The sequence below is a fragment of the Sipha flava genome, unplaced genomic scaffold, assembly GCF_003268045.1.
Source record: "Sipha flava isolate LNK unplaced genomic scaffold, YSA_version1 199_pilon_pilon, whole genome shotgun sequence".
Lineage (NCBI taxonomy): Eukaryota > Metazoa > Arthropoda > Insecta > Hemiptera > Aphididae > Sipha > Sipha flava.
In genome coordinates, this window is record NW_020272782.1 from 623,078 (window position 1) to 647,189 (window position 24,112).

The 24,112-nt window shown below is 26.6% G+C and overlaps 1 protein-coding gene across 4 annotated transcripts in view; it reads left to right on the top strand.

The window, feature by feature from the left end:
• Positions 1-24,112, top strand: part of LOC112681910 (adenylate cyclase type 5) — a 223,621-nt gene that overhangs the window by 99,652 nt on the left and 99,857 nt on the right. For 3 of the 4 annotated variants that reach the window (XM_025552266.1, XM_025552268.1, XM_025552265.1), the window contains one exon: positions 6,008-6,187. In XM_025552266.1, the coding sequence (XP_025408051.1) occupies positions 6,080-6,187 (108 nt within the window). In that variant the 5' untranslated portion in view covers positions 6,008-6,079. Of the gene's footprint in view, positions 1-6,007; positions 6,188-24,112 lie in introns of those variants that run through there. The other variant, XM_025552269.1, reaches the window with a different exon arrangement.

Consider the following 24,112-nt stretch of genomic DNA (forward strand, 5'->3'; position numbering starts at 1 on the left):
ACTCCCACGCACATAAACGCAAGTGAATCCCCAGTGGATCAAAAGTTCCGAATCGTGATTGGATGTAATCAAATTCACTGAAGTCATTTATTTTCGAGATTTCTTGGGGCGGTTTGTACATTATATTCGTGCGACCACCGATTCTCTGTTAATAGTATACTATTATACGTAGTCTACTATATAAAATATTATAGTTATAGAGTTTTTCTTGTATTTAGTATACTATATAAAATATTATAGGTATAGAGTTGTTCTTGTATTTTTTGGTCGAAAACAAACATATACCCATCAATATCTATGTGTCTATCTATTGACCATGACGATACCTCCTACAATCATTTAGGTCAGTGGTGGTTCTCAACCTTCGACGTCTGTAGGCCACTCAAAATATTTACCCAATTCTTTATAAGCTGCGCCCTTAATTTTTTAATTTTTTATGGTAGGTTTCTTCATTCTGTATAGTTTACATGTATACATTATTTCATTTATTTAGCTTATTATTCTAAATGAAACAGATTGTTTAAAAAATTTTAAATTTTTCAAAAAATAAATATATTTACAACTTTATATTATAATATTCTCTAACTTCAGGAAAATCGTACCATATTTCAACACCTACCTATGGCTATACGTGTATATTATTATGTTGCAGTAGCTATTATTTTTATCCTCCGTTTAACGTATTTGTCATTTATGGACGAGCAACTCTAAGGATTACTCTATAGACATTTAAAAATCATATCACATGTCCTCCACATATCCCATTGGTTGCCAGAAGCGACGTTTTGAACTATAAGCCATGGGAAATTCGATAAACAACATACGAATGCATTTTTATAGCGTTTGTATGGCTGATTTGTACAAACCAGAATATTTATGTATATATATATATATATATTATATATACTAGTATTATAAATCTTGGTTATAGAATATTAAGAAAGGATTACCAATTTCTTTTTTATTGGCAAAACTGATACTTCTTTTAAAATTTTATTCTTATTGACATACATTTTATTAGTTTTTTATTAGTTATATAAATAAAATTATTACAAAAATGTGTATATTTATTAATTATTTACTCCAATGGTATACTGCATACCACATACTTCCCCCATGAAAATTTACCAAAAATCTTTTCAATCAATAACTGTAGTTTTTTCACTAATTTTATTGATTTATAATTTACTACGATGATTAATGCTGCAAGGCAATATAAATTGATAAAGAAAGGACTTAAAATTACAGGTAGACAATATAAAAATGTATAAATTAGCAAATTAAAATCATTTAACCAATATTATTAGAGGTTTAGGTAAGTTAGTAAATATATTTTTATTTTATACATGGTTTATGATAATAATAACTACACTTCTTTGCAGTTTGAAAATCTTCTTTAATACTTTGGACAATTGTTAAAAATTAATTTTTATGCATTTTATCATTCCTATTGTTTAGTATGATAGATCATAGTGAATTAAACTTATGTTATATATATATATATATATATATATATATATATATATATATATATATATTATGTATACGTATATTTGGTAAATTGTATATAATTTGATGTTCTGTACTCCAATTTCGACGTCTAGTGAGTTTTTAATTTTATTCTTAGTGTTTCAAGTATTGCCTTTTTGTAATTGATTATAATACATTTTCTCGGAACGATGCGAATCATATTTCGTCTGATCGTGTCGTATAAACATACGTTATAATTTATCGATGAGTTGAATCTACAAAGGATTACTAATGAACAACAGACCCACACGTTTATTAATTAAGTAATTTTCTCTTATATTGGCGACCACAGACCATAAACGATATATTGTATGAATATAATATAGAGTTTCATGATTCCAATAAGGTTTTTTTTTTAATAGAAATTTAACTCGTATTACCAAATCGTTTATTATAATAATACATTTATTAAGTTGATTATTTTTTATATAAAAATTATGTATGTATAAATTGTATAATGTAAATACTGTAAAATTAGTAATTTTTGGTGTCATTTACTTGAGATTACTTACACGATTTGATGGTAAATGAAAATGAAATAATATTAAATGAAAATAAGAGAACGAGACATATCCTGGTAGCAGATTAAAATGTATTACGATAAACACACAAAAACAAGAAAAACAAGAATAACAAAAATTACGATTTTTTCGGAACGTCCATGACCCGTGGTTGTCGAACCGGGTGTCGCGTTGACGTTGCGCCTAGCGCATTGATGGTTGATCAGGAAAGATAGACGACAACCGTTGTGTAACGACGGCCGGGCGGTCCGCATCAGAATCGTATGTATATTATAAAACAACGTTTTGTAAATCTTCCAATATTGTGTAAACAGTGAGAGCGAACGAAAAGAGTAAACACTATAAAAATTATTAAAAATCCACTAAGAGCACGTGGCACTACAGGATTGAGAAGTCATGTATATGAGAGATCTGTTGAAAAATTAGAAATGTGGATAAAATTTAACTGACTGTTTTATTACGTTTAAAGCAAGTCTTTCTTGACTAAACTATTCGTCATTGATGAATCAGCAGTCGGGTTTCACGTAGAGCGTGTTGTTTTAATTCGAACGGTGAATTAAAACCGAAACTCGTATTCCACGCTCAACTATATTCTATTTTCGTCGTCGTCGATCTTCAACCTATTAATATACCATAGTATATCGTATTAAATATCATAATAAGCTTTTATAGTTGCTAAAATTGTATTAATTTATTATTCAAACGAATAATAATATTTTTAACTATTTATCATTAAATCAAATGATACGATTGTGTAGATATGTAAAGTATCTAAGTTCAAACGGCTAAATGTTCATTTAAACCAGAGAAATATTATTCGTATTAAGTATAATCGAATATTCATTATAATTTTTATATTTTATTCTGAAACCTAAATTTTATTGTGAGAGACGTGTTCATGAGAGAAATTTATGATTTTTAATAATAAATGTATTTTGAATTTGAGAATAAACATGGTTAAATTTCTATAGAAAGTGCGTACGCCATTATATTGATTTTTCAGTAAATTATAAACTAATAATATTATACATAGTACGACTTAAAATATGTTATCTTTTATTTTGCATTTTTGGATCCTTCGCTCAAATATAATAACCGTTTATCTATCTATAATCATATATACAGTGCGGTAACCAGTATTAATAAAAAATAAAAATAGTTGACAATAAATCTATATTCTATACGTATAAAAAAAACTGAGCAATTTTTCCTCATTAGATTTTAAATAACATACAAATCATGAATTGATATGTTATTTTACTGATTTAAATATATACTATCTGAATAATAATATAATTAAATCTAGAAATAACAAAGTATTTCCATGTTAGCTATGTACTCATATATATTGATATTTCCAATAAATCCTTGTTAAAAAAAATTGCCTCTCAATACTCGTACATATATGTTATTATTATATTAATAATGTGTTAAGAGTGTCGATGCAGTCATTTGTTACTGGTGCCAATCGGTGCTGTCTCGGTCTTGTCGTTAACGTCTCTAGTTCTTGAATGGGTGATCTGGAATTTTAGAAACGAAACTATTTGCTCAACAAACAAACCATTTCCGTAACAATTGTTCATACGATTTTAAAAAGCTAATGGATTTTGTAGTCAAAGTTAGTTAAAAAATGTATAGTAAAAAGTCGGAAAATTGTTTTAAAATTAATCGATTTAATGAGAACTTGAAAGACTATTATAATTTATACTTTGTGAAGTAATAATTCGGCTCGAAAATCCGCTAAACAAATAAATTTAATTTGAAGTTACGCATATCCTTTCAATATTAAAAAAAAATAATATTCGGATCATCAGTTGTCTAACAGGAATTAATAGAACTGGAAACAAACAAGAACTAAATTAATCAATTTTTATATAAGGCCTTTAATTAGAATATTATAATATTCCATCGATGTTATTATTATAGCAATACTCAATTTTTCTCTAATCCTTCTATGGAATGTATCTATTTAGTTAGTATTGAGTTTTACACTATATATAAGGTATATTGTACTATTTACTAACTTAATAAATTAGTTTTCGCCATAACCCAGTTTTTATTTTCCATCATTAATCTAATTTCGTTGTAAACATAGTCAATGGACGACGAATAAATAACACAATGTTTTCAAATATTGTTGTTAACTTTCAACTGATGGTGTGTCGGAAACAGGAAACTACAATTTATTTGCTGTTATTCGGTATAATTCTTGTTCAACCAATGTCACTACAAATGCTTGTTATCAAATATAATGTTATTAATAATACTTATTATATAATGCTAATGTACGGTTATGCTAATGTACGGTTATGCTTTAGTGTATTTTACGAATTATTTTTTCTAATAAAATTCTATTGAAAAATAGGTTTCCTGATTCACTTTTTTTCGTTTTAAATAATTAACTTTGTATAGTTATATTTTCTATTCTGTTTCGTTGTGTGCCTAGGTCGCATACTAATGTAAATTATAAAAATGTAACTTTCTAATCCTTTTACATTTAGGTACATTTGACATTTATTTGTTAATTACATATTTTTAAATGCATCTAAAATTTAATATTTATATATAGCCATAAAAGATTACAAATTTATTAAATATTTAAAATAAAAAATAAAACTGAAATCAGTTTATTTATACCAAGATAGTTCATTGGTCATACTAATAGACTTTTATAATGACTGTAAAAAATTAGGTACACATTAGGTTTAAATAATTTGTATTTTAATCATTTTTCATGTAGTTTTACAACTTTTTTTTCTTTTAACCTCTTAAAAATAACTAATGTTTTTATTTTATGCATATAAAAAGTTACATTTACTGAAGATTTTTAATTATAAGAAATTAATAATGTGAAACTTCATTAATATAATAGCGTTTAGATTTAACATTACATTTATAATTTGTGATTATTATTATTATAGTTATCAAATCAATAGGATGGTAGTAATTGTTGATTTCATACTCAAAACATTAATATGTTTTACTTTGTATAATAATTAGTAATAATAGTATATCGATATAATCGATGGTACGTATTTATGTGCTCATGTTTTTTAAATAACAAGAATTGTAATATTGATAAAATGTTTCACTCATTCATAACTGAAGTTAAATTTACTAATTTATTATATGATATAGTTATAATACTCTGAGGAAACCAATTAAATGTTGATATTTTATTTTTTCTTAATCATTGACTATATCGATTTTGTTGATAACACAGGAAAATATAAGATTTGAAAGAACGTATTATTAATAAACCAAATAGCTAACTCATTAGCGTTTAACATAATAAACATAACTTATATTATCATCTAATAATATCTGTTTTATAAATACTTAAATTTAACTACAGTAGTGGATTTAATTTAATAATCGTTATATTTAATTTAAAATTATTTTATTTCTCTTCTAGTTACACTTTTGTAACAGTTAATATGCTTAAAAAACATTTAAAGGTTTGTCTTGATTAATTTGGCTCCCAATAGTTGAATAATAAAAAAGTTTTTGAAATATTTTATAATATGTAAAAAAAAAAAACATAAAGCTTTTACCCTGAAAACGTTCTGTATAAATATATGTGCATACATATTGTAGTTGTTATGTATACGTCACCTAACCCATAATGATGGTGAATTATACGAGCGCTTTATCCGGTTCCGGAGGAAGTTTAAAGTGTAGTTATTCAGTACTTATTCGGCTGGCAAATATACATAAAAAATAAAAAATAAAAAAAATTCAAAAAATAAGTGATCGGCTAAAAGTATTTGGAATTTATATTAACATGACCACGTGTGTGAAATATGGTGTTAATAGTTTCTGGAACAATCGGTGTTGTGCACTTATTATCAGAATTAGTGTGTATTGACTACACCTTTGGAAAGGCACAAATTCGCAAAATCCATTTGCGTAAAAACTTTTATTCATTTTCATTTATACGTATTTTTTTTTCCAAGATGTTGACATAAACGGCATCGCGCATCAGGTCGGGTCAGCCCCTCGGGACTACCACGACGACGACGACAACGATGGATGTAGTCAGCGGTGGAGGAGCGGGCGGTGGAAAGCAGCAGTCCAGGACGTGGCACAGACTGAGCTTGAAACAATACAAAAGAGCTCCTACGCAGGATACGGAGGTGAGTCTTTACCCTCAACTTCTCCCAACTGAGAAACCATTGGAAATTTGTCTTTTCTTATTCTCACGATGTGTGACGTGCGCTCGTGCGTGCGTGTTGTGCGCTGTTTATCGTACGGCCGCCGAGTAATTTCATTATTTTGGCGCGCACCCGGTTAATTCGAACTAAAAACAACCAGCACAAAACGGCGGTAGCGGTTGTCGGGAAAAACGGATTACCTGTCAGTGCCGGCAAAAGTTGCTGCCTCGCAAGGAGAAAAGTGCGCGAGGTTGTAGGACAATGGGGGTCGTCCCCGTAACGACTCACGTTTGGCATTTTGCAGGACATTCGGCGTGGTGGATAGGGTATCCCGTCAAAATAGCAAAAATAAAATAACGAAAAAAAAAACGCAAACTAAAAATAGTGAAAACTGTTTGGTCAAATCTAGATAATCTATATTTCGGATAAATAATAATTTCTTCGGGCACTAGTAAATTATCAGTTTATTATTACGATTGGATATGTTTATTCTTTAATCGTGGTTTAGATCGAGTTATTTTAATTTAATCGAGTGTTCGAGTGTTTTTGTAGTTCGTGTTACGTGTATAATTCTTCACTGAGCGCAAATAATAATATATTAATTTGGAATTCGTACTTAGTAATAAAAATAAAAAATTGAAAATGTATGATGGATATACATTCAGAGTGAAAAAAACTATTGAAAACACAATGTATTTAAAGTGTACTGAATACCATTGTAAAAGCCGAATGATAGTTAAAAGTGAATTTATTACTAAAGGGCCGTCAGATTATTCACAAGTGGCTAGTGTAAGTAAACGTCATGCAAGGATCGTAGTAGCAAATATGAAAAACGAAACTGTTCACACAACAATTACCGCAATAAATAATATGTGCTACACAAATACCAACTGGAGTGGTGGGAGTAATAATTTAAATTTTTTAAAAGAAATTACCTATAATTTGACATATTAGTTCGTAAATATTTTATTTATAATAAAAATAAACAATGTATAGATACGACAAAAGTAATAATTGTTTTCTTAATTTTAATTTTTTGATATTTTCCATAATTTTTTATTTGCTAAATTTTTCTTTCTATAAATGATTTTCGCAGTTTTGTATTCAATATTTTGTGTTTGATTTTTTATTTTGGCTATTTTGGAGGTGAACTGGTGGGTAGTCGTGTCGTCGTTGTCTTTACACGCGCTTGATGGTAAAGGTTAAAATGCAATTTAGAAGTAAAATCGTCAGACGACAACAAACGACGAATGCCTTTAATTAAAATCGTTTTCCCGCACTTGACATATGGTATATTGCTTTGGCCCTTCGGTTCCTCTACTACCCTTGCTGCAGCCATTGCGTAACAAACTCTCGTCCTACCTCGAGCTGCATGTTTCGTGCGTTGCACGCAATGCCGGATAACGGTACACCAAGTCAACGTCAACGCTGAGGGGTTTTTTTTTCTGGGGCTTTAGGTGCAGGATCTGTTTTTCTTAATAGTGTACATTAATACGTTAGGATTATAATACAGCACATTAAAATCATATTTTTTCATCAAATAATGAATTTTTTTAAAAATTCAAGAATTTATTTTATTTTCCAATTAACATTATTTTACAAAAGTAGTAATATATTATAATATATATTAATATGTAAGATTTATGTCAATTTATTAATTTTTTCCCCATATAATACATTTCCGTTAGTGGCTACCCTAGTCTTCCAAAACAAATCCAGCCTTAAGTACATGGGATGTGTATGCTGAACGTTAGAGTTAGCTAAATATATGTAGAGTAATGTAATCGATAAGCAATGATTATCGATGTTGTAGTAGTGCAATTAAACGCATGTACCGTGTATTTAATAAGTGCATATACGCTATCACTATGTATGCCGGTGCAACTGTTAAATCATTGCAGATAGTAGTATAATAAGTTAAGCATTAAAACGGTGTGTAAAAAATACTTATTATATGATAAAACAATATATAAAATAATTATACATTAATATTAATATATAATATATATATTTATTTATTTACGTATTATAATATAAACTTATTAAACAGATTTATTGTCTTTCATAAAATATAGGTATATTTTATTAAAAAACAAAAGACTTAACAATTAATAAACATGGGTCATAATAATATTATGTATAAAATATATAACTTCATAATTAATTTTATGAAACTTAGTATCAGTTTTGATATACAAACCCTAAGAAACGTTATTACTTTATCCACTTTTATTTGCATTATGTTATTACAGTAAAAATAATTATCATTTTTTTCTTTATTTTCGCAATTTCGTTCTTACCTATTTTTTTTACTTCAAAAATTTGTGTATGGTAATGAAGTTTAATTACCAAGTTAATATCTTTCATATTTTTATTTAACATTTTCAAATAGCTAATTTATTTTCTAAAAATATCTACATTTTAATATTATACATTATATTTATTTATTATCTTCGGATACAAATATTGTTAACTATTTTTTGAAATAAGTATATTTCCATAAAATATAAGGTATAAGGGAATTATAGGAATGTATCTATATAAATTGATTAAATATTCTAATATATTGTATTATACAATAATAAAATAATTGTGAATGTAAATAGTTTATTTCTTTATATCATAAGTTTTTTTTTCAAAAGTAATCTTTTTATTTTCATGCAAAATGTGTCTTTCGAAACTAATTTATACGATAAAGGTAAAGACTAAAGTAAGGTAAGGTAAGGTAAGGTATAGACTAAAACTTGATATTTGAATGATAAAAAACTTGTATAGAGTATAGGATTATTCGTTACATTGAAACGATAAGCCAAAATCAATACATGGAATTCAGTGTAATTTATTTTACATAGACAATGTGTATGTACACATAAAATAAAAGCTTTCGTTAAATATCGTAAAAAATAATTATGGTATTTCTCGGCTATTTGCATTGATGTAAATAGATTATTGAATATTGAACCATTAATACGCACACGTAGGTACTGCGAATAAATGAAAATATACCCGGCTTCGTAAAAATACACTAATTTAATAGTGTACTTAACTTACTATTGCATTTAAAACGTCTTTAATCCGACAACGTTTTCCTAATAATGGTTAAGAAAAAATATACATGCAATATTTCTATAGTCTTTGATTGAATTATTGGAGCCTACAGTTAATTTTTCAAACTAAGATTCAGTTTTTTATCTACGTAGTACAATAAATTAATGAACGGATCAAAAATGAATCATGAATTTTGTTTTTCCAAGATGCACTATTATTAAAACTCGTAAATATTATAATATTCTACACTTTTACGAGTTGCTAATAGTTGAAGTTGATAAATTATTATTTCATGCATCGACGCCCAATTCTATTGCTACGTGTAACAGCCGCTACACCTAAATAATAGGAGGTGAATTGGTGCTATAACATGCAAGTTAAAATGATAAACTTGAGAAATATTAATATTTTTGTTATTATTAATAATGATAATATTGTATATTTCACGATATTTCTGGGCTATGATTCGCATAACACCAATAACATTTTAACAATGAAACATAAAAAAAAAACTGTTGGAATTTTCAGTTTTTTGATGGAAGGTGGTTATTATATCTCGCTTCACCCGAGAAATTCATTTGGGGTGCCACTGATTCCAATTATTCTGTTTTTTTTTTCAAATAACATATTATTTTATTTATTTAACAAGTCGCAGGCAACCTCATTCAATTCCTCGAAGCAACCGGACTCGAAAAAATAATTAAATTTTTTTTTTTTTTTTAAATACATCAAATATCCAAATATTAATGTATTACAATAACTAATTAATAAAATTAGATTAAAAAAAAAAAAGTACAAAAAACAATTTCATTTAAGAATGATATTTTCGATAGATTTTTTAATAACGCGCCAACAGTGTTGAAAAAAAAAAGTGAGTATTGACCAACTGAATTTGATCTTTTATTACAAAAAATAATTAGTGACAAAAAAATTGAACAACAAAGGCATGAAAAACTAAAGATTTTATTTTTTTTACCAATTTTTTTTAATTTTGTCACAATAACTAAAAAAAATTAAATTGTTTCATATACATTATACTTGCAGCATTTGGCTAATGGTTCGTGGATAGATAGTTCGTATACTAAAGGAAAGAAAAAAAATGCACAAACAAAACCGAAAACAGAATAAAACAAAAAATAAATAAATAAAAATTAAATTTTCATACACAATAGAGTCTGGAATTTATCACCCGGAGTGTTCAATGAAGTTTTTAATTGCACACACATATATGGTATGGACCACCCGTAATACTATACTATTTATAAAAAATATTATTATTATAAAATATGACAGTGCAAACCGCGGTAGAGCAAAAATTAATTGTAAAAATGGTCCATAATCTGCAATCCTCGGCATTGCCTCACGTTTCCCTACTTCACTTCTCGCCCATAAACCCAACATTTTCAAACACATACCGCTGGCACAGTTACCACAATGGATCTTTTATGAAACTAGGTCTGGGAAAACGCTATGACGCTATGAGCGATCATTTCCGTAATTATCTCTATTAAATTGACGATAACTCTAAGAATAACGTCCTATATGTGTAAGTATATTATTATCTATATGTATATGAATATATAGATATAATATGTATATTTATACATAGTATATAATCTATATTATCAATATTATTGTCACCTAAATATTTCCATCGATTTAAAACCATACTACGATACACGTGGACTAAAAATAACAAACGTACACCTACGTACAATAATAGTTAATAAAAATATACCCCACAATTTCTCGAGTAAAATAGGCCCCCACAATATTATTACAGTTGAATATATTCACAAGAGCAACAAGCAAAAGTTAAATTTGCATGTTATTGAAATTGCATCATCAATTTGTATTCTTTGAACATTTCCGATTCACTAGTTCTGTATTAAACTCTTAAATATCTTTTAGGATACGTATATTTTGTTTGAGATGCAGCAGTCATGTACGTATATACAGTTTTAGTAATCAATGTAATTAAAGTTATAAAACAGCTTAAAATATTAATTTGAAAACTTATTTTAATCAGGTCGAAACGCATGGACGAATTAATTAAAAATGAATCATAATTATCAATTAATTGAATTTTCATTGTATTTACTCCAACGTAAAAATTAAATATTACTTACTAAAGATACTTTTTATTCTAAATATATCACTTTAGTTTTTTGAAAGCATCAAAATGTTTCAGTTAAGCACTAGAGCTATCCTACATTCATCATGCATCTAGACCAAGACCAATAAACCTTTTTTCTAATAATTCAATATAAATATTGAAAGTATGAATAAATTATTTACTTTAAAGAAAAATTTGTTTTTTCTTTGAACTCTTATATAGCTAAGATTAATTTTATAAAGAAGAATCTCAGGACGTTATAATTATATTTTTTTATAATTTGGTTCATATTTTTAAATTGCTTAACAATAGGCAATTAAATAATACACTTCAAATTATTACTAAACTTCCTAAACGTTTTGTATTTAAAAAAGACAAAACCAAATTGGAAAATTAAATTCATATACTTAAGATTGAAACTTAGTGTGAATAATTGAGATTTAAATGTGAAAGTGTATTTTAAAAACTTTAAAACTCTTTAGTTAATCTTGAATAAGTAAGAATTATTTTTAGAATCAGCTATCTTAATTAATGTTTGTTTATACTTTGAATAAGTATTAGTATCATGAATAATTATAAGATGTAGGTATAATGTAAATTTCGAAAAAAAATAATTTCAAATAAAATAAAATTGTAAATTATTTGTAATATGTGTTGTAATTTAATACGGGTCAGTAAAGTGGGAATTATGGTGAAGGTACGAACTAAATTTGATATGATTGTATGTAATGGAAAAAATTAGGAATATTCGCCATTAATTGTAAAATATAAATATTATTTGCTTCAAACTCCAGAACTATTATAACCTAACTAATAGGATTATCTTTTAAAATTTTAACACTGAATAAAGTGATTAAAAGGTTAGTTTTATACACAACTTACAAACTATTAAATCTAAAATTAGTTAAAATTATATTATTTATCTGATGAAACTTAAAAGTTATTATTTTAAAGTGTATTCACAGTTTTTCTTCGCAATAAGAAATAGTAAAGTAGTATCATTAAAAGGATCATATTTAAGAAGTTGCTGCATACAACTTTTGATATAGATTTATAATCCAGAAGTATTGATAAAAAAAATCAAAAAATAATTGAAAGATAAATCAATTATTTGCATCGCAATATTGTTAGCTTTATCAGAGAGAACTAAAATTGTTTTATAATAATTATACTTTTAAAAGTATCTTAAAGTCATTATTATTGTATTTGTATACTGAAATATTATTATAGATTTCATGAATCACTTTAATCAGGACTTAAAATTATAGTCATCCGATAAAGTTAAAACTTTCTTTATAGGCATTATTTTATATAAGAGTACCTAAATTTAGAAGATAAAAAGGTTATCAATTCACGAAACATTTAAAATAAATGCTTAGTCTTACCTTGGACTTTAATTTGTAAATAAAAAGTTATAAGTTATTTTCTCAGACATAATAATTTAAAATAATTCAAAGTCGTAGTCATCTATTTTGGGTTTTGCTTTCTAGTTGGTAGTGGCGGGCTTCATCTGAGTTTATAAGCTTGGCGTGGAAATTCTTAAAAAATATTATTTAAATGAATAGGATATTCTATCACTGATTGTATACTAAAAAACATTATGTCCTAAAAATAAATAAATTTTATGAACTTAGAGTATTTTTTTTTTAAGTAAGTTACGTTTTTTAAAGTCATTGGTTTTTTATATTTATTGTATGGGCTGTTTTTTTCTTTTATTTCTAATTTTATATTTTTATTCTACCAGGGAACTTTTGATTTTTTATTGTTATGACATTTGCTAATCATTTTTTCCACTGCATTTGTGATTAATATAGTAAGTTTATCTGGACAGTCATTGTTATCTAACATAAATTCTGTTTCAATTTCCTTGTGAATTATATCGATATATTTTTGTCAATTAGAATTTTTTAAGTTCAATCTTGATGGATTATTTTTAATACTTTCATAAAATGTACGTTTGGTATTGCGTGTGGCGACTATTCAATCGATATTTAACATTCGGATTATACGGGATTATTGTATTATACACGACCGTTTCAAAAAAACCTTAATTATGTTTAAGACAATGGGAGTATAAGAAAATATCGGGTTTCTTGTAATTTAAAATAATATTCATACTTTATTTTCTGTCTGTCTGCAACGTTAACATTATGGACTATGGTTATGTAAGACAATGCATTTTGTTCATTTTAGATTTTATAAAATAAATTATATATTCATCAAAATTTATAAACTGATTTTATAGGACCGCTATGGTTATTAAAATATTATATCCAATTCATATTAGTCCGTTATAAAGCAGTGCCAACGTCGTAAAATGATTTTCGGCTAACCCCGCCGGGCCACTATTAGTGTACGTATTCCATGCGAAACACGTAACCAAAGATTTTTATCATAATGTTATGATAGTAACAAATTTATTGTACTGTAAAATGTTCTTATTTTTTTTTTTTTAAATATATTTATTTATACTGTATTGATATTTTTCATTGTTTGCTTCGACTATTTAGTATTATTTATACTGGACTCCTCGAGATGAATAATTTCAACACATTTAAAAATTTATTGTAAAACCACATGAATGGTAGGGGATTGTATTAAATATGATAGTAAATATTTTGAAATTGCATATTTTAAGTAAAAATAATTTACTTCAGTGTCCAAAGTATGGATTAACAATTCTTGATGAAAATTATTCATTTAACTTAGTGCGTATGAATATGTTAATTAAACTTTATACATAAAATACACTTAGTTTAAATGATATTTGTACGTGAAAAGGTCATAAAGCATTTACATGTCGTTATAATTACCATTAACTGATAATGAAATTAGATATACATATCTAGTTGATTGGGATTAATTCGGCTACATACTAATTGCGTCCCAAAGATATCAATGAAAAAAAATGTATAATCCAAATTGCGGCCCGAATTTATTTTGGGTACAGACGAGTTGCGGCTCGGGTTTTCTAACTCTAGATAATTTAATCTAGATTGATAAAATATTTTGTGAGGCTTTTCTTTCGAAATTCGACGCTTTATTCTACAGTGCTTATCCTAATATTTTTGTGTTCATCGATGTTCTGAAAAATGTACAGTAGGATATCTATATAAAATTAAGAAGTACTCACAAATATAATTAAAAAATAAACATTTATTAGAAATGGTATGAAACGATTAAAAGAAAACTAAATTGACAAATTTGAATTTATAAATGTATACATCGTACAAGTCTTTACCAGTGCCATAATACCTAAGAATTTTAATAAATTATACTAACATTTTTAACTTTAATAAATATCATATAGGTTTTTACTAGTGCTGAAATTTTTTAATAAAAATAATACATTTTAATATTAGATTTTAATACCAAAAAACTTTTTAACCTTAAAAATATCATACATGTTTTTACCAGTACCAAAATGTTTAAATAAAAAACATCATTTTAAACCTACCTGCAGTACCTAATAAATGTGAAGGAAAATGAAGCTTTTTAAATTAAAATTTACATAAATTAATTTAAATTAATTCAATTTTAAATTTTGAGCCACAATTCGTATGCATCCCATAAAAACTCGGGCTGCAATTCGGAAGAAATTTTTACCGCGGGACGCAACCCGTAGCCATTAATTCATTTATTTTCTTTATAGACAAATATACGTATGTAATAGTATGTAATAGATAAACACAATACTCTACATATCCGTGTATTAATTCATTTTAATTATTTCAATAATATCGTAGTACAAAATTATGGTTATAAAGGTTTTAATACGATGTATAACGTATATTATTGTGAAAAGAGAACTGTTTGGAAACTAAATTCACGACTCCACGACATTTAAACCCACAAAGTAAGCAAATAGAAAATAACTTTAACCTATGCAGGATCTCAATCATTGATATTTTATACATTTATGTGTATTTTATTTTTATATTTTGTAAATATATATATATATTAGGGTGTTCCTTAATTTTTTATTTCAAAACATGTAAGGTTTCACACTCTTAATTAGTGCGTGTGTATATAAAAATTGTAAAGGAACTCATAAAGATATATATAAGGAACGCCTCAATACATAGATAAAATGTTCAAATACAACTCTACGATCCCTTCTGATTTAAATTTAACTGAAAATTATTCAACAAAATATACATTCAACGTATAGAATGTATTATACACCCAAATTTATACTTGTCTTAAATACGTTTTGGAAATCATTATACCAATATAGATGCAACTTATACACATCTGAATTAGATAATATACAGACAAAATTGATATTTCAGTGGTTTGTATTTTCAAAAATATAGTTTTGTAAAATATTTATTATATTGCGTTTCAAATATAAAAGTTATTTTATGTTTTACGTGTCCGCCAAGTTAAGTCGGAGTATATCATTATAAATGAAAAAGTGTTAAGTGAAACATTTTCAATTTCGATTCGGATTAATCTTTATAAAATGAAGTCGGTATCTTCATATTGCCTTTGTTCCTTCCATATCCCGTACTTCTTCTGTTTATGAGTTATTTGTACGTATACTGAATTTCAGACCATTACTCTGAATAAATGACATATTTTCGATGTCACGTGACACTATTTCGATTTTTTCAGTTTGGTTAAACACCGGCATCTAATTTTGTCGTTCATCATGTGTTCACAACAAACAATTTATTTACGTAATAAAAAAAATTGTTTTAATTAAGTGTTATAAGTGATGGTTGTATCTATATGGAAGCAAAAAAAAACTCTTAACACTTTTAAGATTGATATTTTACGTATACCTTTAAAGTTATTATAATAACTTAATTATTGCACTAGTTTAAAATATGAAATATTCTATAGTACTTAATATGATTTTTGCTATGATGAAATTATTATTTTATTGGAAAATATCGTTAAATAGTTTATAATATAATTTTAGTATTGTTTAAACTACAAAAAAAAATAATAAAAAAGTAATTAAATTAAAAGTGCATGATTAATTAAAATTCTTTTTTTTTTTTTTTTAATATAAAAATATCCGATCAAATTCTCTTTTAATTTTTATAATCCTTAGTATAATACTTCTATACATACAAAATTTTTAGAAGTACCTTGAAATAGGATATGGTTCAGTAATTTTTCTTTTGACCTAAAAACAAGATAATTTAATTAGTGTTAGAACTTCTTAGTGAAGTTAGACTGTTGCCAAATTAAGTAAAGACTATTTACAGTGAAACGGTTTTAAAACCTAATTATTAAATAAATATAGATAATAAATTATTATATTCAATAGATATTGGATTTTGTAAATTTTCAAAATTATAAGTTAATTGAATGATCCAGAATAAAGTTATTTTAATCACTTAAAAGTTTTGTAATCATTTATCATATGTGTTACCGTATAATGTATATTTCTTTAATAATTGCACTGAAAAATCAAATTATTATTTTAAGTATCAGTTTATATAATTAACTAATAAATTGTTTAAATTATAAAATATTAATAAAATTAAAATAGATAAATAATAGATTACACACAAATTAAAATAATTTTGTAATCCAATGACAATGATCTAAAAATCACTCGGTTGTATTATATATTATTGCATTATTATTTTTAAGAATGTTTAAAAGACAACTTCTGTAGGTATCAATTATTTTTATATTTGATTTATACTAGTGAAATAAAAATATATAAATACTAAACTTTAGGCGTGAAATAAGAAAATGAATGTTTGATAGAAAAAAGTGATTCGACTGCTTTATTCATTGTTTTTTTTCTTTTAAGTTATTTTAATTTCACATTCTAAAGTACTGAATTTAATATAAAGTAATTAAATGTGTTTAAGACAACAGTTAATTGTTATATGTATGATATAGGTACACTGATACGATTAATTACCAAATATATAACAAATTAATATAATTTAGGTTTAATTTAATTATAAATTATCTTCGCATAAATTATTTTGATACTGAAATATTGGTAGTAATGATCCTAATAACTTATACACAACTTATAATTAAATTGTATTTTATTAACTGGTAAATACTGACAACTTGAAATTTTTTAACATAAATTAAATTCTTAAATTTCTAAAAAAGTATGAAAATTTATAATATTTCGTTATTCGTAGGATTTTTCGAATTTTAATAATTTACTACTACTATACTGATATTATAAAAATTGATTTTTTAAATTTCAAATTATGCCTTGTTTCATTAATATTTTAATTATATTAATATGTACAAAAATTCAATATCTGGCTTTAGAAAATCAATATATTTTGAATTTGTGATATTTTTTAATTAATTTGAATGTACTTATTAATTCATTTTTTAAATAGATAGTAATTTAAAAATATCATTAAAATTGTTTTTCCTTGTATATAATTTTATTTTGAAAATATATAAAATATTATTGATTGAAACATTTAACATTTTATAAGTACCAAATTTAATTAATTAATTTAGAAATTAAAAAAAAAAATGTTTTTAAATAAGATTAATTATTAAATCAGTAAATTATATTGGAACGTCTAAATTGTATTTTTGTTTGGTAAACAATTTCAAAAATTATCAATCAGTTTGAATGTTTTTATTAAAAACTGTATTGGAGCTCCTCACAACAATAAATTGGTGATATATTTCACGTTAAATAATTCTGCATTACAAACTCAAGCGTTAAACAATTATATACACATGGAATTTTTTATATTTATTTTAATTTCTGTTGAATGTATTTTGGAATTGAACAATATAAATATAAAATCTGTACAATCAATAATAATAGTCATAGCAAATTTAAAACTGAACGCATTGATAAACAGTTATTATTTTTGAAACGTATCTGTACAGTCTGAAGAGAGAAAAAAACATTTTTTAGTCATAGTCTTTTCGGACGTCATTTAAATAGCTCGTGTAGTATAATAATTATTTTGTGTTCATGTATTATTTGATGTATAAATGACTGTTTATTTGTATGCACGTCATGTGCGATCAATGATTCAATGTTATAAAATGCATTATCGTAAACCACACAATATCTCTTGCAAATTCCCGCATATTGTTCAACTATTCAATTTCGTTTTTACCAGCATTAATAATTATTTAGTAAAATATTTCATTAAATGTTAACGTCTTGCATCATGTTTACGTGTAATAAAAGCACCGTGGTTTACTACGTAATACTGTTGCGCATTGAACGTTTATTTACGTTTTATTTTATAATACGTGGAAATATTTTTTAACAAATTACGGGTGAGTAGCAAAACCAATTTTGATTTTTTGGTTTGTTAGATTATTTTACACGATTTATAAACATGGACTTACTTAAAACGTTACGCTATTAGACACTTAGTTTGTTCTCAAAAGAAACAATTAATAAGTAACTTCAAGTTGTCCTGTTTTTTCATTATCAACAAAACTTGTCTCACACACCACTTGCATGAATCGCTCTTGTACATCGCCTTAGTTTGTATATATTGAACAAATACATAAAATAGAAAAGGTGGTATCCATTGAATATTAGATTGATTATTAAATTTAATAAGGTAAAATTAAGAGTGGTTAAAGTAAAAACCATTTTTGATTTAGAATTTATGTATTTTAATATTGGATATGTTTATAATAATTGATGAGTTACACAAAACAAGAATCAACACGGTGAGGTGGATCAAGATCTCTAACAAACGGTGACAAATAATTAATACCCTACCTCGGGAAATTCTGAACAAAGTCTTTGAATTTATACATATTTTTAGTTTATATCACGTAATTGATAATTATAAACTGAACTGTCAGCTTCATTAGAAGTAGGTAACTATTGTAAACATAAAAACCTATTAAGATGAATCCAAAGATCCTAAAGATGATTATTTATTGCAGCAAAACAAAAATAAATACATTTTACTCATTTTTTTTAAATTTTTTTATTATTATTATTATTATTACTCATATAATAATGAAATCATATTTTATAATATGAATTAATGGATTTTATGTTCATTCTCTTTTAAAAAGTATGCTAATCACGACCAACTATTGCAAAAAATGTAATAATGCATTTGATAAGTATATGCCATTATCATTTTTAAATAATCTATTTATTTAAGTCTTAGTTCTCATTATTGTATTAGATTGGCTAAAATACGTTGTCAATGTTCTTAGGTAATTCGAGAAAAGTGAACATTTTGTTTAATATTTTCCTCAATAGAAAAGTTTTTTGAAAAAGTTTCAACGTTAAGTTAAACATATGTTCGGCAAAAAAAGTTTTAGTGTAAACAACGAGATTAAATAATAATAATAATAATTGTATAATACATAATTATTATCAGTTCCAATTTTAGTTTTACAATATACGACTTAACTGGATTCTTGCTACATGCTATTAGATTAGTGATTTTGTATAATCGTATAATGAATAGTACTCATATGGTTACTTGTTTTTAATTTTGCATACTTTTTGTAAATTAATCTTAATGTTCATGCATCTAATCTAATTGATTGTTTTTTTAAATTTCTAGAAACATCATGTTATGAATACGTAAAAATAATACGTAATGGTATTTTATACCTATCGGTTTAAAACTGTTAAAATGTAGTCAAATAATTATATTTATAAATATGATAAAGTGGTAGATCAATGGAGTTATAACATTATCACAGTTTGGGAATTTTCATTATAAGACCGCACGATAATAAGTTACAACAGGAACAATGAACCGAGAGAAAATTATTTGACTTGAAAATCTGAAATCTTCCATGTAATTTTTTTCTTATTTTTCATATTTTGATATATGAGGTAATTATTTTTATTTTATAAAAATAAAAAACTTTCATTTAAATTGATACGCAATGTGATTTGTTTAACGGGTTGTTAATTAAAAAATCAAATATTCATAGAGAATATAAAAGATGCCATTTAATTGGTTCGTACATTATTATTTCTATTATTTACTTTTTTAATATTATAAAAAATGAATACATATTAGGGACAATAAATTGTTCGTTTTCAACATATACTACTGAAAAAACGCATAATTGCTTAATTTAATTATATTCATCCATTGCCTGACGTTAACATTGTATGGTCTCTAACTTCTTTATCTTTGTGTACTTATGGTGGCTATATTGTAGTAAAACAAAATCTAGTTAATTTCAAAATAAATTATATTAATCCATTTTAGTGTTTAGTTATAAAACATATTTTAACTTTTACGCAAAATACGTACAATAAATGAATTATAAGTGATAAGAACGTATACCAGGAATCAGTAACCAGTGATATATTATGTAACCATGATGATAAATTGTAATATGTTATTTTTATACTTTATAGCTGATTCAGCTACGCTGTTGCAGGCTAGTCGCTCACTGTCATACGGTGTTCTGGTGGGAGTCTTGATAGGACATTTTTTTTTCCAACAGTACTGTTTATCTATCTGGTTAGGTATCAGAGAGTTATTATCGATTATGACTGTTATAGGTATTGTTAAATTTAGATATCAACGTACATGTAGCCAACCCCACTCAATCAAAATATTGACATTTTCTTCATGTCAGCATTTAGTAGCCAATTAGCATCAATTTACAAGAATATTTTCACAATTTGCAAGGTTTTAGTTTTATCATATAACGCAAAAAAACCATGAGTGGGGCTGGAAACACGTGTCCCCAGTCCCACCCATATCATTAAAAAATAATTTTGAAATTTTTCTTTAGCCATCATTTAGCAGTCAATTAGCAACGATTAGTAAGCCAGGCTGGAGACACGTGCGAATTTCAGAAATCTCTTATGCGAACAAAATATTGGTTGGCAAATGTCTACGACTGGCTAATAAAGGAGGAAGTTAAAATTATTAAAATTGTAATACAATGTAAAATAGTAAAACCTAGAAAGTTTTAAAAAAAAAATTATTTTAAAATACCTAATACTTCCCGAGATATTAGCTGGTTCACGATAAAAAAATCACCCTGTACATATTTATATATTATAGCATGTTCGAGTAATCCATGTTATACTTGTATTTGAGGAATGCATAAATTGTTGAAATTTCAAATTTAATTTACCTGTGCTAAAGTGAAAAATTAATTAATTTATTATTAACATTTATATAGAACGTTATTTTACTTTCAAGAGAAGAATATTATAGTTAAAGATAAACTACACTAAGTGTGATTAAGTCTTAATCTAGGTACCCTTAAAAGTAAAAAGTTAATGGAATGAATCAATGGTTCGTAAATGTATAATTTAACGTACATTTTTTATAAAACTACAAATAACGGTTAGCATATAATTAATTCTACGATGTTGCACAGTGATTAGTACACTACAGAACCATTAATAGATTACACGACATTATTGTAATTAAGATTATGATGACAAATAATAGATTTCAAGCTGATAATAATCATTTTGGCAGTACATTAAAAGCGTTTATAATGACATACAATCGGAAGACAAATTCCGTACATTAAACATAAACACAAAAGATAAAAATAAATTGAAATAATCGGGCGAGGTATATTACCCCATTCACTAATGATGTTTATTTTTAAGGATCTGATGGATAAAGATACCATATAATCCAAAAATCGTAAGAATTAAAACTACGGTCGTATCCAAAGACAATCACGAAGTCCTGTGTTGTTTTCAAATTATTTAAGGACTATGTTGCCCGTGGAGTTGATATAAGACTTTTTTAAGCAAAATTTGTTGATCAATAAAAGTGGAACAAAATCTATAAATTCACATAATATATGTGTTTGTATTTCAGACATTGAGAATTTATATTATAAAATAAAAACACATATTGATGTGTCGACTAATTTATGAAACTGACAATAAGGATGAAAAAAATGTCAAATTATGTCGTACAGTAACATACGTATAATTTAATTTCGGAAAGGGGTATTATAAAATAAGAATAGGTTTAATTAAAATTATTAATTAATTTTATTTTAATTATTATGATTATTATAATGACTTGTTTATAATAAAAATTAAATTAAAGAATAAAGTCTAATTTTAGAAATAGCTCATTGATGATTCCTTTATTGTTTTTGAAGTAATACTTTGATGAATTGACACGAAGGATAATTCTGTTGTTGATTTTTCCTTGTACTATTTCTCAAGTACGGTTTTTATCTTAAAAAAATCTTTCTGGTGGATGGCGCTTTTAATATCAGTAATGTTTCTAGTATTGATACCTTAAATAAAAACCATAACCACGAACCATAAAATTGGTTATATTTAATATTGTACGCTCAAATATGTTCCTGAACGCTATATTTACGCTATGTTGCGTCAAGTGAACTATATTCATTTATACGCCGGCAGTGTCCATCTTTTCCGTGTAGCGCCGTTTGTTGTTAGTTTATAATACTTGGATTATATAAAATGGCACGTGTGCCGTAGCATGCATTTCGAGGGAAGCGGGTATGTTTGAACTCGTAAAATCCTATCTTATATGTGTCATACCGATAGCGTGTCCAGTTACGAAAGTACTGCGCGTATAATGTACACTAGCATGTACCTGGATACAGATGGTCGCGTCGATTTCATTTTTATAGACAAGCAATGTTTAAAGTTTTTTTTTTTTTTTTTCATTTACTTTTGTTCGCACATTACAGATGTTTAAAGTTAATTTCGGGTTTTTAACAATAGCAATAATAATTGCAGCTGTTGACCCGACCGAAAAAACAAACCGTACGTTCGACAGCATCGTCTTTGTACAAACAAAACGTGCGCGCGTGCAAGATAATGTTTTCCTAATATAACCCAAACGACGACGACGATATACTTTAAACGTTGAAAACTCCACACCGAATACGCGTATTATTTAGCGTCCCCGTATCCTCGGATTTCCTCGTTATGGCAAGTTCGAGCCCACGGCCGACCATAGCCTTATGTTAGTCTTTTCGTACGCATCGCAATGTGTATTATTAATAATGCGCGAGCCTACCACCACTGTTCGATTGTCTTATGCGTATAGTAACACGTACTTCGAACGCAGATGACTTCCCGTAGCCGCCGTAAACGTAAAATTTCAAGTGCTACGCGAACAAAACGGTTTCCAACATCTTGGCACGCAAGTTTTTTTTTTCACCTCGATAGAACTCGCCAAACGCATCGATCCGTTTTCGATAATTATAATAATAACATTAATGTACCCGACGCGCACATGCATTGTACACAACACGTGTACGTACGTGGTTTATCGTTCGCTCCCTGGATGATGTCGTGCACTAAGGTCCGGACCACGCACGCAATGAAAATATTGCACTACACCCCGTGCTTGTTTTATCGTAAATGCGCGTTATAAGTCCCGTATAGTGTAACAAAAATAATAATTGTATGCCCGAAACAAAATAATACGTGACCGAAACCCGGTACACGGTTGAAACGGACCGGCGATGTCAGTCCATCGGGTTAATTGTGTTAGGCCGCTGGCCGTTGTACACCGTTGGTCGACATAAGTGCCATTAAAATATGAAATTCCACTTACCGATAATTAATGTACCCGACCTAGCGCCGTTGTTTTAATCGGGATGCCATCGCGCCGCCGCGTGTACCGTAAAAGCGTTTTCGAGTGGCCTACGAAAGAATTTAAAACAAAAACTTTCTTTTAACAGTGCGCCCAAACTACGGTGCAAACTAATTATAAAACATAATATTACTATAAGTAGTTATAACCAACTGCGATATGTGTGTGTGTGTGTGTGTGTGTGTGTGTGTGTGTGTGTGTGTGTGT